This window comes from Mesoplodon densirostris, chromosome 4 (assembly GCF_025265405.1).
Source record: "Mesoplodon densirostris isolate mMesDen1 chromosome 4, mMesDen1 primary haplotype, whole genome shotgun sequence".
NCBI lineage: Eukaryota > Metazoa > Chordata > Mammalia > Artiodactyla > Ziphiidae > Mesoplodon > Mesoplodon densirostris.
Window position 1 is genome coordinate 69,316,546 of NC_082664.1, and position 17,337 is coordinate 69,333,882.

Here is a 17,337-nt window from a genome sequence, read left to right on the forward strand (position 1 = left end):
TTAAAGTGTTCACGTCTACTCTCTTGCTGCTCTTCAAGTCAAAATATTAGCTTCCCTGGTTACCTCAAAACTTTCTTTATAAAATTTTTAAAAGAGCTAATGACTAGAGGCTGGGTTTTCATTTAATTTTTTAAGGAGTGGTATTCTCAGCTGAAAGTTGTCTATTTATTGGGAAAAAAACATGTTAAACCCATTTGTGTTGTTAAAATTCTCCTTGTTACATGAATCGGTCATATTTGTAGCTTTATAAAGGGTGGGGGCAGTGGCGGTCAGGGGAGTCATGACTTCCCATATTCTCTTTGGTCAAATTTTTATGTAGTGTCAAAGGCAATTTCAGTTCTGCTCTCTGATACATAAGCTTTTACACAAGCTATAAAATTGTTAAGAGATTTGTTGGAGTATAAATTTTCCAACCAGTTAACACCTTTTTCAGGTCAGCTGGTTGTAAACCATTTCAGATAGGATCAGTGTATGTGTGATGGGAAATAGAGTGTGCAGATGAATGAGAGGATAGATCCTGTTCTTAGAGAAGACAGGCAGGATAAGATATGACAGCACTTCCGTCAGAGAGGAGAGTTCTTGGTGAGGTAATGATAGTTACATAAAGGGAGTTTTCATCACTTTTCTTAGGAACCAACTTCACAAGGATGTTTAAGTAAAAATACTATTAATTACAAAACAACTTTGTTGAACCAAGTAATCAACTGTTTAACCTGGTACTGGCTGTGCATAACGCCTAGAACAGTAGGCATTCAATAAGTAATTGGAACAGAAAATAAATATATTTAGTCTTACTGCATGATTTTAAGAAAAAAACTCCGGGGCCTCCCTGGTGGCACAAGTGGTTGAGAGTCCGCCTGCCGATGCAGGGGATACGGGTTCGTGCCCCGGTCTGGGAGGATCCCATATGCCGCGGAGCGGCTGGGCCCGTGAGCCATGGCCGCTGAGCCTGCGCGTCCGGAGCCTGTGCTCCGCAACGGGGGAGGCCACAACAGTGAGAGGCCCGCATACCGCAAAAAAAAAAAAAAAGAAAGAAAGAAAAAAACTCGGTCTTTCCACACGAAGTGGTTAATGTGTATCAATAGAATTTTTACCATGCCCTTGCCCTAGGGAGAGACACTTGGAATAATAAGTAAGGCACTTTAGAATAATAGTCACTAGCAGTTTTATTGCTTAAATCGTCAAAGTAGAATATTCTTTCCTGCAGTTCTCCTCTTTGAAAGGTGTGCTTTTCTTTAAAACGAAGTGTTTATAAGTGGTAAGTAAAAATTTACCAACTTAATATTTTTTTCAATACATGGTTGACTTTTAGAGTATAAGCCAAATACATCAATACACATATAAAATTAAGGCTATAAATAGAAAAATACCAGGCAATTCTTCAGTCTTGTTCAGTGTGATATTTGTTATGTTACTGTGAAAATACACTACAAAAGAGGCTTGATACCTAAATCACTTCCATTTCATCTGTAATTATAACTTTTAGTATGTTAAATAACTTTTAGTATGTTAAGTAAGATCTTAAAACCAGATTGTTGACTGGTTTTAAGACAACATCTACTTGGGTCAATATATATTTGAACTAAGTTGAGCTGTTATTCTATTTGTTTCTCTCTCATTTTCCTTATATGTGTTTCTCTTTCATTTTCCTTGTATGTGTAATACAGAATTAGAGAAGGAATGTTGCTTTTGGTCTAAATATCAGCTGCTTTTATTGAGCTATAGAATTTGTATATCTATACATTTAATACGCATGTTAAAATAGAACTCTTAAAAATTTAATCTACAATATCTCCTCTTTCCTGAGTTTCTAAGGTTCGTGATTATGAAGCCTCAGCAGAGTGTTTTGAACAATCGAGTCTGAACTGTAATTAGAAGGTAGCTTTAAATGAATGCTTATTTGCTTACATTTTTGCCATCTTTAGTATAATAGTTTTGTGTCTGTTCTTAGTATGCTATATAGTATTTCAGTATTACTAAAAACAACTTATACATCCCCTTGCACTTTTTCTTTCAGTTGTCAAAATGTCACCATTATTGCTGGGATTCTAAGAAATCTCTACAGATGCCTCTGATGACATCAGAAACAATTGGTTCTAATCCTGTGAACTCTCTTGTGAAGAAAGTATGCGACTCCTTTGGTTTAGAGGCCATATCTTTCAGGTCATCCAGAGGTGCCCAAGCCACACCAACAGAGAAGATGGTGATACCTACAATAGAAGTATTTTTAAGTCAATTAAAACCAAGTTCCACCTTATGTATAAAATTACATGTATATATTTTTCATACATTAGTACATAGTTGCAGACAAAACTGCCTTGTAATGCCTGAAGAACTAAATCCCCTGTACCAAATTGTTGGGCTGTTTTAGCAGTAATCGTGATGAGAATGGCTAAACAGTTTGGTCAAAACTACAGGTTTTGCCATCAGTGCAATTTACCACCTTAACAGATAAATCATATGATTGCTGAAAGAAAAAAATAATTTGATAAAGTTCAACATCCATTCATGATAGTACACAGTAAGCTAGAAAGAGAAGGAAGCTTTCTTAACCTGATAATATCTAAAGACAAATAAGAACAAACCCTACAGCAAGCATACTTAGCGAAATGGTGAAAACTTAGCTCTGAGTTTGGCATGAGAAAGGACCGCCTGCTATCATCACAATTAATTGTTATACTGGAGTCATAGCCAGTATAATAAAGCAAGAATGACACAGAAGATGGGATATATAAATGATGAAAGTTTTCTAAGGCTCTTGCCTTGTCTGGGGAATGGTGACAAGTCCTCTGTGAATGATAATTGTTTCTCCCATTTCAGTATGTGTTGCATTAGCAAACTGGCCAATAGTAAGAAATTGACAGGGACTTCTCTGGTGGCGCAGTAGTTGAGAATCTGCCTGCCAATGCAGGGGACACAGGTTCAAGCCCTGGTCCGGGAAGATCCCACATGCCGTGGAGCTACTGAGCCTGTGCTCTAGAGCCCGCGAGCCACAACTGCTGAGGCCCATGCTCTGCAACAAGAGAAGCCACTGCAATGAGAAGCCCACGCACTCTGCAGCATAGAGTAGCCCCCACTCACAGCAACTAGACAAAGCCCGCACACAGCAGTGAAGACCCAATGTGGCCAAAAATAAAGTTATTTAAAAAAAAAAATTGACAGTCTTTAATCCCAAAGCAAAAGTTTGATGATGATGAAAACAGCCAGGGACTTTCCTGGCAGTCCAGTGGTTAAGACTCCATGCTTCCACTGTAGGGGGCACAGGTTTGATTTCTGGTTGGGGAACTAAGATCCTGCATGCTGCACAGCGCAGCCAAAATAAAGTAACAGAAACTGCCAAAAAATGTCTATGAAGTGTAGACTACCATCTATCTACTGGAGGAAATCCCCCATAAAATTTTGAGCGTTTCTGAAATAGTTACTCCCTTCTATCCAAAGCTTCATCACCCTTCTAGTGGTATAAAGTGATCAGAGTTGTGAATACTTAAGACATAAAGCAGATTTCGATGACGTAAAAGCTACTTGGAACAATTACTGATTTATCATCACCAGCTAATCCTCCCCTCTCCCTGGCAAAAGAAGTCAAAAAAACTTCTCCCCTTCAGTTTTCTTCACTTTTAATTCTACATTCAAGCTCAGATTGTCTAGCTCAGGCCCAGTATATAATTACAGTTAAAAAACCAAAACAGCAGTGCCCTAGCCCTGAACACCTATCTTCTGGCTTTTGTTAACTTTCACTTTGCTATCACTAAAGGATAACTTTAATAAAAATAGTGCGGCCCAACCCTCTGAAGTTCAATTAATCACATAGGGAGAATATATTTAAATTTATTTAGTTCACTTTATGTAGCCTGAATCCAATCCTGTTAACCATAAATTCAGTAAGCTATACTTTTAAGGAGTATGATAGCAAAAAGGTCTTCATAAATTAGTTGAAGAATACATTAAGACAGATGTATAAAAATAAACCATTGTATATATAGCTTAAATTGCAGGTATCCATTCTCTATTCTACTTAATAACAGTATTCCATCAATACCTATAAAAGTACACAAGTGCATTAGCAGAGGTGCTAATGTATAAAAAGAAAAGTCATTAGGAATTAAATAGGGAAAAGGAAGTACAGAGGAGTATAGAAAAATGTAAGGCTCTTCATTCCCCCCACTCCCAAGTTAGCATTTTTGTTTTTTAAATATTATTGGACTCCCAATCACTCCGTTTTTATCCCAGGAAAGGGAACCTCAGCTTTTTCTTGGCCTGTTGATCTCAGCAACACACATGCTAATGTCTTCAGGAACTAGTGGCCTTTGCCAAAGGTAATATTAAGGTTGGGGTAAGAGAAAGAACCTTTTTATACCCTTTTATAAGTGTTTCATTATCTCAAGGGGGAAAAAAGACACTGAAAAGGAAATCTAAGTGGAATAGGGTTAAAGTCTTAATTGGTGATCTTAGAAAACTCATGGCAGACTGAAAACTACTAAAGAAAAGGATAAATTATCAAATAGCAGATTCATAATAAGTTATGATAAACTGTAATTGTGGGGTTATATATTCCAAGTTTGAGCCAAACATGAACACCTGTAACATATTTCCTTGACATATGACATAGCTCTCATGGCAATTCTCCCCAAAATGCAGTGGTTAGGTAAGGATTCAGCCACACTTGCCTGGGTTTTGTTTGGGTTTTTTTTTTAGAGGATTACAAAATCTTTATTTTTTTACTTTTTTGGCCACATCACACAGTATGGGGGATCTTAGCTCCCCGACCAGGGATCAAACCCACGCCCCCTGCAGTGGAAGTGCAGAGCCTTAACCACTGGCCTACCAGGGAAGTGCCTGCCTGGATTTTAATACTGGCCTCACCACTTACTAGGTGTGTGACCTGGGGAAGTTTGTTTCCTTATCTGTAGAATGAGATTTAGTAGGGCTGCTTTGACAATTAAATTAGTTAATATTGCATAAAACTCTCAGAACAATGACTGCGATCCTGTAGATGTTTGTTCAGTCAAACAAACACTTAAGTTTATATTTACTCCTATAATTCACTGAACCTCTCCCCAGTTCCCTTCCCAGACAAAGGACAAGGACCTTACCTGCATCATGTGCAGCAGCAGCAGGCCCTCGAACATCATCATAGGACTGCCCGTCTGTGACAATTACCAGGAAGTTCTTGTTGGGGCTGTCCCTTATGGGACCAAACACATTTCTAACAGTAAAGGAAATGGCATCACCAGTAGCTGTCCCACCACTCATATAGCGGATGTTTCTGATAACCGCTAGGACATTCTCTTTGGTGCTATAGTCAGTGAAACTGAATTCTGTGCGCTGATCATAGGTGAACTGTACAGCAGCTATCTTGGCACCAATGTCTGAGATTTCAAAAGTCTTAGCTATGTTGGAAACAAATTCAAGCATGAGGCGGAAATTACTTTCACCAACACTACTGGAGCCATCAATTAGAAAGGCAATATTCACTGAGTTATAACAGGTCTTGCTGCACACCATTTGCTCATGAGTGCAGAGCTTCTGTACCAGAGGTTTTACATATTTTGTGGTGCCAAACCAATTCGGCATGTGGTAAGAGAAGAAGCCATTACTCCGACAGACAGCCTAATGGGAGAGACACATAAAAGATAACCAAAGGAATCAAAAGTTGTTTCTTTAAAGTTATGAAAACATTAAATCTTGCATCTTCAAAGTTAATCCAGATATGGGCCAGTCAGCACTACCCCTAGAGGTCCAAGACTGAATCACTACTATAACAGAAGACACTCTCAACTCCTTACCTTGTCAACAAATGCAACATCCTGAACCATTCCCAGTTCCTCAGGGATAGGCTTAGCCACAGAAACTATAAATACATTGACACCAAACTCTCTGGCTACAATGCCTGCTTCCTCAATGTCATCAGAAGGCCAGCCATCAATAAATACCACCACCACTTTGGGAATCCCTTTTCTCGCTCCAGTGTCTGCTGTGAAGAATTTCTGGGCGGTGTGCTTCAAGGCTTTTCCTAGGTTTGAAAAAGAAGCAAACTGTAACGGCACCACTACTCAAAATGACACTTCTATTTCCCTGTACGAACTTGATGCCTCCAAGTTTAAGAATTTAACTTATATAGAACTCAGTTCTTTAACACGTGCATCAGATGGGAAAGTTTAATTATCCATCATGCCTATTTTTTGTCTTCACAACCCACATTTCTTCCCCCATCACCTACCTCCCAGAGTATTACATTTCCTTTCCTTACATCAATCATCAGTCAGAAACATAAACCTGACTCCCACTTCTGTACTTGTGCTTTCTATCTAGCCCCTTAGTGACTGATAAGTACCTCTACGGACTCAGAACAAGAAGTCTCCCCTCAGAAGTTCAGCATTCTATTCTAGTTCTTTCTGTCACATCTGCATTCATTAGATGAGTCTGCTGATCTTTGCTTCTTTTAAATATTCTAAACAGGTACTTCTCTAAAGTGACATCTGCCCTACCTGAGGATTATAAGTCACAACGTCTTATATTTTCTTTAAATGAGCAATACCAATAAACCCTTTGGTACATTTTCCATTATAAATTAAATATCTCAGATATCAACTGCAGACCTAACCAAGATCAGTGCCAGGAAGAAGAGTTTCACTTCTGCTTATATAAAATAGCATAATACTGTCTTACATGTCTGATCATTCATAACCCTCTCTGTGTTACATCCCAGATGCCAAAGTCTACTTACCTGTATTGGTATTACCCCCTCTGAAACCTACTTCCTTTATGGCAAACAAAACATCTTTGGCTGATGTAAAGTTTTTCAAGTAAAATTCTATTTTGGGATGTTCACTAGGCAAAAAAGGGAAAAAGTATTATCCAGGGAGAATTGGAAATGTAAAACAAACAAGCAACATTATATACCTTTAAAAAAGTCTTTAAATTGGACAACACCTAAGTTTCTTAATTCCACAGCATACAGCCAACTAGGGTATATTGCATCCTTACTTGAATTTTTAGGGTTCTTTCAAAAAATGTAACAAAAACAATTGCTACCTTGAGGGTTTATTGTATTCTGGGTAATATGCTAAATACATACTACATGTATAATCTCATTTCATCAAAACTGTATAAGGTAGGAATTATTATCCCTATTACATAAATGGAGGTCCAGAACACTTAGGTAATTTACCCAACAAAACATAACCACATTTTAAATTCATGTTTGTCTGGCTCCTAAACTATATGAAGCACCTGAAATCGGGTGGCTCAGGGCACTGGGCTTAATGGAAATCTGCAGAGTTGGGCTCCAGATAGTTGGAACATAGCTGGGTGTGAGTCTAGGTCTGATCCAGTGGGGGACCTTGGAAGCCCTGAATAGTCTGGGTCTATTAACCCAGGTCTCTGGTCAGAAGAGGCAATTTCAGTGACACTAAGGCCAACATTTTTAAAATGAGAAAACTTACAAGGAAACAAATTATAAAGTATTATAATATTGAATTTTTCTTATGATAAATGATATTGACATTTGCTAATCTTACAATTATGTGTATAGATTTGGGATTTTTCATATTTAATAGTAAAAGAATTTCAGCTTTTATAACTTACTGTGTTCATTAGAGACCATGTTGAGTGAAAACAATTAAAACACAATTTGTTGTGTTTAAAACTTTTAGATAAGTCAAAATTTCATCAGTGCAAAATTTTAAGATCTTAGCATTATCAATTGCCATTAAGTCAAGATTTCTGAAGGAAATGGCACTCATTGTATTTCTGCATACCTGGTGGCATGATTTCTGTATACTTGGTGTAATGGTTGGGTCACAAAATCAGTTTTCATGAGTCGATAACCTTTTCATTTTTATGGTCACTTTTCAACTATCTAAATTATTATTTATGAGATTTAGTCTTATTTTTGCATCCTTAATGAGACATTCTCTTATTCTACTTAAATATAAACTCTTGACATAGTTTATCTATTCTAATGTTCTTCCTAAAATAGAAAAATCATAAATCAGGAAGTTTATAAAGAAGCTAGTCTTTGTATGCATCTACAAAGTAGTGTAGCTTTCCTCTTGAAAGAGAGTTAGGTAAAAACAGCAAAGAAAAAATATTAGAAGAAAAATATTCAGGGGGATTTGCCCTATGAGATGTTAAAATATACAATAAAGCCACAATAAGCAAAGCATTGTAGAAAAGATGTTAGAATTAGCATATGGATCAAAGAAACATTTGTCTAAAGTTATAAATTGATATCACAAATGAATGGAATAAGAAGCTCATTTTTTTAAAGATATGGGACAATGGTTAAATTATGTATAAATCAACAAAGTTAAAGATTCTTACACCAAAAAAAATTCTAAGAACCAATTGTAAAAAACAAGATAAGAACAAATGAAATATAAATAGTTGTAATCCTACTTGTGACACCCTTACACACAGCTGATAGTAGTTTAAACTGAATCAACTTTCTAGAAAGCAATTTAACTGTTTATTTCAGAAGCCTTAAAAATGTCAGAACCCTTTGACCCAATCTCACTTCTGGGAATCTAGCCGAATGAATTTATCAGAGATGGCACAAGGATGATGTAAGTATGTTCAGCACAGTGTAATTGTGAAAAAAAATAGAATGGTTAAATAAATCATGCTAAGGAACATTATGAAACATCATTTTTTGAAGAATATTTGTGATACTGAGCTCACATTGCTCAGTATTCTGAGCATCAGTATTTTGATGCTCACAATACTGAAGGATTAAAAAAAAAAGCAGGCTATAGGACATTTTTATAATCTGTGCTTTTGAAAAAGAAATACACACATATGTACCATCAAATATTTTCCTAAAATACTGAAAGGAAATACAACATTTTACATTGATCATCTCAGAGGGGTATATTTGGGAAAATTTTTTTCTTTGTGTTTTATATGTTTTTCAAGCTTTCTTTAATGAGCATATTATAATCCTAAAAGACATCAATAAATACTACTATACAATAAATAAAAGGTTAAGCTTCAGATTTCCAATCAAGGGAATATGGAAAGAGCTAAAAAGAATAACGACCGAATAGGGAGGAGAAATAAACATCACTGCTTCCTCCTTCAGCGAAGAGAAATTAGGAATTGAGCAGAGCAGATGTGCAGAAGTAATCTGTATGAGCAACAAGACTTTTAGCCTACCTTCTGGTCCTCAAATAGATAGCATATAATTCTCTAAATCCTTTTATTCCAAAAAGGAAGCACTTATACCTACCCAGTCTGCTCAGGCAGTCTTAAATTCTGACTTCGTAATTTGGGAATCCAGACTGTCCACACCTCAATTTGCTTATATTGAACTGAAATGAATGTACCTACTAAAAGGATTGATCATTTGTCATCATTCAAGACATCATTCAAGTCTCCTCCCATTTTAACAAGGTTGGTACCTGGCTTGAACAAGGCCCACGTGCGGTCCTTCTGTTCCAATTCCTAACATTAGAGCCACTTTCCCAACAAAATTCTTCTGTAGATTAAATCGGCGTCGCCCGATATTAAAACTTCCATCGATCAGAAATGCAATGTCTGCTTTACAGTCTGTGAACACCCAAACAAGTCTTTCCATTAGCAGTTTCAAGAGAAGGGAGGGAGAGAGAGAAAATGTTGTATTCCCAAATGGATATCTGGACTCTTACCCTTATTGCCAGTTTTCTTCTCTGGTGTTTTCTTTAGTCGTTTACCTGAAACAAACAAAAAAAATGCACCTGGCATTAGCAAAAGGAAGACAGTTCCATAGAAAGAGACCCACAAGGGAAAAGCTCATGATAAGGAGCGTCATTCTTGAAAATACCTAAAAAAAAATTAATTTCCTCATGATTTTCTGGACTAGGGAAACAATGCCCCAACCAAAAAAAACAAGTCAGGACTGTAGTAGACCTACATATTTAATATGCCTCCAATCCAGGACTTTGATATCCCAAACCCACAGTTGAGGTAGGATTGGAAACTCAGAGTTAGACTCTAATGTTCTTAATTTCTTTGACTTTAAAATTGCCACAGTCTTAGAAAGGGAGATCCCTGGCTATTTCTCAAATAGACATGCACTCATTTCTTTTATTCATATGACAAATGGAACTAGAAGTTCATGGTACTTTTACTTAGACCAGTTTCTAGGCATAGTTTATCAAATCAGGGAGAAATGGTAGGACTTCAAGAGAATGTCTAGTAGTAGAGTTTATAAATGAAAATAAAAGAAGGATAAGGAATTTGAAATATAAAATTGAAAGTTTCCCTATGCAATATACCAGTAAAGGTATTTGCTTTATGTTTCAATATTTTAAAAAAGGAAAGCTTTTATCAATAACACTTATTGGGACTTCCCTGGTGGCGCAGTGGTTAAGAGTCCGCCTGCCGATGCAGGGGACACGGGTTCGTGCCCCAGTCTGGGAAGATCCCACATGCCGCGGAGCGGCTAGGCCCGTGAGCCATGGCCGCTGAGCCTGCGCGTCCGGAGCCTGTGCTCCGCAGTGGGAGAGGCCACAACAGTGAGAGGCCCGCGTACCGCAAAAATAAAAAATAAATAAAAAATAACACTTATTTATAACTTCCTAATGCTGTGCCAGGCAACTAGGAGATAGGTTCCATATTTCATACCTATTGCTGGACGTGCTGTGGACACTGCTTGTCCTGTGGCTTCCTGGGTACCACTTTTGCCTTCTGTTAAAATAAAGAGAAGACTATTTTTTCCTCTTCCTTCCTTACCATCAAAGCATAATGAATCTAATTTAGGGTTCTATAGGATGATAAATGTAATAGAGTGATGGCAAATGCAAGAGTAATTGCTGCAGGCTAGTTTCAAAGAACCAAAATGGATTCTCATCTATTGTATCGTATTTTTAAAAGATCACCATAAAATGAGTTCACATTCATTCACCCGTTTTTTTGAGTTAGGGTTATTTGGTAAATGTCAGGGCATTCTGATTGCAGGCAATTCAATTTACTATTGCCATCTTCTGACAGCAAGATAATTTTCCCCCCATTTACCCAAGTTTGGCTTGAATGTGTCCTTAATCCTTCGGATCCCCTGACTCTAACCCACAGTTGACCCTTCCAGTCTTGATCACAAGTTTTTCCATCAGAGTCAAAGAGGTTGAGCTGAGAAAAGCAGAAAACTTTTTGGGGGGTTGAGGAGACAATATTTATACAAAAGTAAGAACACTTTAATTGTACCTACTTGTCACTGTGAATGAAGCAGACCATCTGGAAAGCGTCTGAGACTGGATGCCATTGGCAACTACTGAGGAATAGTTTTCTCGACCTGGTAGGCTATAGATTCTTACGGGTCCCCCTGAGTTGCTGATTACCCCCCTGCAACACAAGAGTAACAGCTGAGACTCTATCCACACTTTTTCAGGGGCATTTGACTGACTTACATTGCCATACTGCATCTATTATTCTGATTAATCAAGAAAATAGTTCAGCAGGGAAGCCATCTAAGGATGCTGTCAACCTTTTTAAAAACTTGCTTACCCAGGTACAAAATCCGCCTAGGGAAATGGTTTTGTGCTGTGAAACTTCTTAAGTGTTAATAAGGACACACTTGCAGTTTCCTGTTCCCTACAGCTCAGAGGATCCGAGTTAAGAGCGCCAGTTTTCTAAAATACCTTAACTACATGTCCTTGAACTTCATTTTTTTTTTTTTTTAAGTGTCATACTGGCCATTCTCTCACAGGACAGAAGAGTGGGGATGAATATGGGCTCTGGAGGCAGACCTGGGCTTTCAGTCCCAGCTCTGGCACTTGCTAACAGTGGTGGCCTTGGGCAAGATACTTGACAACTCTCTGAATTCAGTTTCCTCATCTGTAAAATGGGGTAAAATTGTACCTACCTTGTACAGCTGTAGAGTCATCGTGGAAGTTAAAATAATGGCTGTCATACAGTAAAAACTCAGTAATATAGTACATGATTAGGAATGTTTTTAGAATCACAGGACTCTAGATATCCAGAAATAATGCAATTTGCCTTTAGTCAGAAAGCTTCCCTTATGTAGTTGGTGACTCAAGGATATCCAGGGAAACCTTAAAAATGTATCCATCTTCTATGGCCAAAATTGGTACCAAAAGAAAGAAAAGGTGGGAGGGGGTATCCAGATGGCTAAAGAGAAAGGGAAATAATCACACTTGCATTTCTCTCCCCTTGGCATGTTGGAGCTTACCTGTGGATGGCGGCACCACATATGCTTGATACAGAAGCATATACTATGTTCCCAAACACGGAGAATTCCTCCAGAGGGCAACCCCCTGGACAGAGCACATCTGCTTTTTCTTTCCTGATGTCCAGGCCTCTGGTAGAGCATGTGATAGCGATGGGAACTGAAGAGAAAGGAGAGAAGTAAAAACCATTCTTAGGACATTTAGGGAAGTGCTGGTGGGGGAATTAGAATATGAGATTGAAATTTTACTTCCCTAATTTCTACACTTCTTGTTAAGAATACTGATGTAGGCACTGTTCCACACCATTCCAGATTTTAGCAAGCCAAAAATCAGTTTTCCAATTTAATCTAGTTCTCAGACACTGTAAAGTCTAATGGGAGAATTTTAGTTCTTATCAGTTTGGAGATACATAATTGGAAATATATCAGAATTAGAAAATAACATTAGTCACTGACCATTTATTAATTCATTCTAGAAATATAAGAACCTCAACTCTGATTACAACTGTGTACATAGTTGCCTGAGGTGAAGATATTAAATCTGGGTTGAAACTCTGAGGAACATTTTTATAGAAACATGCACGAATCTAAGTTATCCGTTGCTTCTGAGGGCCATTTATATCAGTTTTCTTCAAATGCAGTGCATTAAAATTATACTTTAAGCAAACCAGTAAAAAGATGCTTCACTTTACAGAACGTCATTTAGCTCAATCATTCATTTTTCAGCTGAAGTAATTAAAGCCATGGGGTTATTTTGCCCAAGGTCACACAGCCCAAGGAAAATTCTGCAACTCCTGCAGGACAGGAAACAGAGAAGTTAGTCCGTTCAGAATGGAGCATTTTAATCTGAATTGAACCTGCTTATTTCTGCTCCAGATCTGTCCAGAGAGATATATCAGGCAGTGAATGCAGTTTTAGAAAGCACTGTTAATACTCTCAAGTTTTACATGGTCAACCTAATAATCATAGTTTTTACTACACAAGATGTTAGAGACAAGCCCTTGGCAACATGTAACAAGATAACTTAACATAACATATTAATTCATCAATTTACTGTGACTATTAAATTGAGGATAATGTTATTAAATACTATTTTCCAAACACTGGAAATTGTGGTTATCCAAACGTTTTTGAAACAGATGTTTTCCAAACGTTTTTGAAACAGATGTTAATCATTAAAAAAAACTTTTTTTTCTTTTTCCAAGACAGTAGTGCTGTCTGGTCATACTGCCCCACTGAGAAGCCTGCCACTAGCAAGGACCCTCTTCTAAGAGCCCTCTGTGCCCAGCTGTACCCTGGACTGTACACCTCCATGGAAAGGAAGGCAGGACGCCATGGAAGGTACAATGCTGATTCCCTAGCTCTGAAACACTCTAGATTGCTGGGCAAGTTAAAATCCTTACCAAGAGCAGTAGCCTCATACCTATGAGCTTCATACCTGTTAGCAAACAGCCTTAATTTTCCTCCCATTTTCGAGGCACCAGAGGCTCTGCATTTAGCTGCCAACACTGACTTTAGTGTGTGTTTGTGTGAGGGGGCACTGAATACAGCCCTCTGCAATACTTACCTTCCTTTCTCCTTTCAAGAAAAATAAAGGATAGATTTTGAAAAAGTTAGATTTTTATGTTGTATAAAACACACCGAACCACACACCCTTACTCGGACTTCTACGTGTGGAACACACTCTTTTTAGACTCTCTCGAATATGAAATGGGCCCGTAAATGCTGCTTTTTTTTTTTTTTTATAGGGGTCATTCCTGGAAACACAGCGAGGGGGTCAAATAAGATGGGACAACCACGTAAGCCTCTTTCACTCCCGAAACCTCTCTCTGTCTCTCTGACAGTCTGAAGGCCTGTCCCTGACCCCAAACTCCGCGGAACACCGGGACTACGGCGCTCCTCGGTGGGGCTCAACGAACACCCCCAGCCTTGACCTTCTGCTGCCGCTGCTCGGCTTGCTGGGGGGAGAGGAAGCTCCGGGGTTGTGGGTGTGGATGGGGGGAGGCTTCCTTCTCCGCACCTTGTGAAGAACGTCCCCATCGGATCCCAGGAGCCCCTTTCCGAGGGAGAAATGGGTAAGCCGGAGTAGATGGGCTGTAGGTATGAATGGGGTGCGCCAAGCAGCAGTTCCAACCTTCGCACCCTTATAGCTCCAGCCCCCGGCCAAGGCCCAGGGGCTCCATCTGAGTGCTTTCCTACGCGCTGGCCCGCAGACCCTCGCACCCCCCGGACACAGCCCTGCCCCCGGACCCGGGAACCCACAACTCACCGGCTCCCTCGCTGCCCGCGGGCTCTGGCAGCAGCAGCAACAGACAGACACCTGCGAAGAGAGGACAGCGCGAGGGCTGGTTCCAGCTTCCACCTCCACCTTGCTTGGTGCGAGGGGAAGAGGGCGGTGAGGGGCGCGTACCCACCAAGGCAGAGAACCGGGATCCAGGCTGCAGACATGGTAGTCTAGGGGCTGCTCGGACCTGGGAGGGAGGGAGAATGCAAGGGAGGCTCCCCGAGAACGGAGACCGCTACGTCCCCACCACACCGCGCCCGCCCCCCGCCCCCTCAGGGATCCCGCACCCCTCGGAAACCCAGGGGCGGCCAAGGAGAGGAGGAGACCGAAGAGAGGCCGCTGCCCGGGAGCTCGTGCCACTCTCAGTCTGGAGGCGACGCTCCGGCTGCAAATCAAGCCAAACCCAGAGTCGAGGTGCAACCCCGGACCAGGAGGAGGGTGCACCCTGAAGACAGACAGACAAGCTGGGAGCGACAAAGGGGAGACACGAACAGGCAGGCGTCAGGGACCCGCACGCCCGCGCCGGACGCCGGAGGCTCTGCACCTGAGTCGGATCCGCCCGGGTGCGCCCGAGTGCGGAAAGCGCGGCTCCCACGGCCGCTATAAAGGCTGGGCCGCGCGCATGAGCACTGTGCGGGGGGCGCGCGCGGAGAGGGGGCTGGGAGCTGGTCCCCCGGGACCGGGCGGCGGCCGTCCAGCTCCGCCCTCACCCCCCTCTCTGTCCCGGAGTGAGGCCGCGCCGAGGCGCCACCCCCGCGGCGCGGGACTCGGCCACCTGGATGCCGCGTCCGTCCCCGGGGGAGACGCGAAAGCCCGAGGGAGGGCCAGGGACCTCGCCGGCCCCGGCGTCAGGGGAGCCGGGAAGAGTGTAGGGCGGCGGCGGGAGTGCGCGGGGAGGTTGCCCGACGTGCGGCGACTGGGCGGGGCTGCCCGAGGGAGCCGGCCTCACCCGGGCTGGGGAGTGGTGGTTCCCCGCGCTCAGTCCCCGCGGCGGGAGCTGCGGCGCCGGGAACGCGGGGCCCCGGAGAGCTACCAGGTACACACGCGGCCTCAGAATAAACTTCCCAAATCTCTGCTCCCGTTGAAACAAAGTTCGTACTTCTGAAGTCACGCCAAACTGGGTGGGATAAACGCATGCCCTGTATTTGTTAGAAACCCCATCAATGGACTGGTTTTTCTTCGGATTTTAGGGATCCAGCCTTCCGACTTTGTTTCTGCCACGGTCGGATTTTCCCCGGGGGCTCCATTTACTGTCATGGGTAGGCCACGCTTGGGAGGTGGCCCGGACCCTTCTTTACATTTGCCTTTTCTTCTTTTCTAGATCAGGAAGGATTTATGACTGCCCTTCCAAACTCCCAGACCTGGTGTCTGTTGGGATTGCACAGATCTCAGATTTGGTAATATGCTCTTCCACCCCTCTCTCTCTCTCTCTAATCCTGGTAACTTTTCACATGAGGAAACGGGAGAAAGCAGAATTCACGTGGAGTGTAAAGTGACACAGGACCTGCAAGGCAGCTGAGGAACCACCCCCAGACGCAGGAGAGGGGTCACGATTTCGATTTTTAAAAGTTTTATTTAGTCCAAAGAATAGGATTTTAGTGAGGTCTAAAGAATAACCAATAATTTATATACCATAAAATCCATTCCTTTTCAGTGATTTCCACGATTTTTAGTAAGTATACAGAGTTACGCAGCCATCACCACAATCCAATTTTAGGACACTTCCAGCACCCCCAAAAGCATCCCTTCTGGCCATTGGCAGCCAATCCCTTTTCCCACCCTCAGCCCTAGGCAACACGAATGTACTTCCCATCTCTAAAGGTTTGTTTTTTATGGATATTTCATATAAATGGAATGATACAATATGTGGCTTCTTTTACTGAGCATAATGTTTTAAAGTTTCATTCATGTTGTAACATGAATGAGTTCTTCCTTCCTTTCTATTGCTGAATAGTATTCCTATACGTTTTATGTTAGGAAGGAAACATACCACCACCACCTGGAAGCCAAATATGGTAGTGGTTTTACAACTATCCTTTCAATCTGGACTGAGTCAGTATTGCACCAGGCAGCTGCGGAGGGGCGGGCTGGCGGTGCTGATTTCCTTCCCTTTACTATCTGAATGTCTTTTGGAGAGAAAGAGACTGAATAACATTTGTGGACCAGGAGGTTTTTGATTCTTATTTTCATGGCTGCCTTAAAGATTTAATCCCTCTCATGGTAGAGAGAGTTGCCCTTTTCTTAGAAACCCAGCAATCTAGCCACCACCCCTCATATTTTCCTTGGGAGAAATGTTAAGCCTTCAGGACCATTAAAGCTGTCTTTATCATTATTGTTTGCTGCGTGTCCTCAGTCAGGTTTGGATAACCTCCTCCAATTAGGCTGGGCAAATTGTAGTGTTGCTATATAATTAGGGAGAGTTCACCTCCAGGAAAAAGGCTAGCACTCCACCGCTCAACCCAAATGGCTAAAAGGTGCTGCTCTTCAGAATTCCCACAAGGCTCAGCCCTCCTGTGATGTAATTTCACCGAGCCATTTAGCAGAGTCAGAACTATGCAGCTATTTCCATCATTGACCCTGAGTCTGTGACTATTAAAAAATAAAGGAAATACCTCACTGAGTTTCATTGGTTGTTTACCCAAAGATACAGTTTAATTATTTTGTTTTGAAACATTTAAGAGAAGATAGTCTTTATTTTTCTAGTTTGAAAGGCTAACCATGTGAAGTGGGGATGAGATTTCTCATTCTCACCTAGTTTGTACCTCAGACTCACCATAAGTATATTGAGAAAAAAAATATCTGAACTTAAGAGGTAGTTGCTTCTGCTGTGGAAACATCTGAAGAAGAGACGGAAAGTCAAATAAATCTGGGTACGATTGACTTAAAAAGA

The 17,337-nt window shown here is 41.1% G+C and overlaps 1 protein-coding gene across 1 annotated transcript; it reads right to left on the bottom strand.

The window, feature by feature from the left end:
• Positions 1 to 2,034: 2,034 nt before the first annotated feature.
• COCH (cochlin) lies at positions 2,035 to 14,611 on the bottom strand. Its single transcript, XM_060098180.1, has 11 exons — positions 14,578 to 14,611; positions 14,433 to 14,483; positions 12,167 to 12,323; positions 11,186 to 11,319; positions 10,606 to 10,668; positions 9,648 to 9,692; positions 9,402 to 9,549; positions 6,728 to 6,831; positions 5,787 to 6,013; positions 5,094 to 5,610; positions 2,035 to 2,210 (listed from the first exon to the last, which is right to left on the bottom strand). The coding sequence occupies exons 1-11, from the start codon at positions 14,609 to 14,611 to the stop codon at positions 2,035 to 2,037; spliced, it is 1,656 nt and encodes a 551-aa protein (XP_059954163.1).
• Positions 14,612 to 17,337: the final 2,726 nt, after the last annotated feature.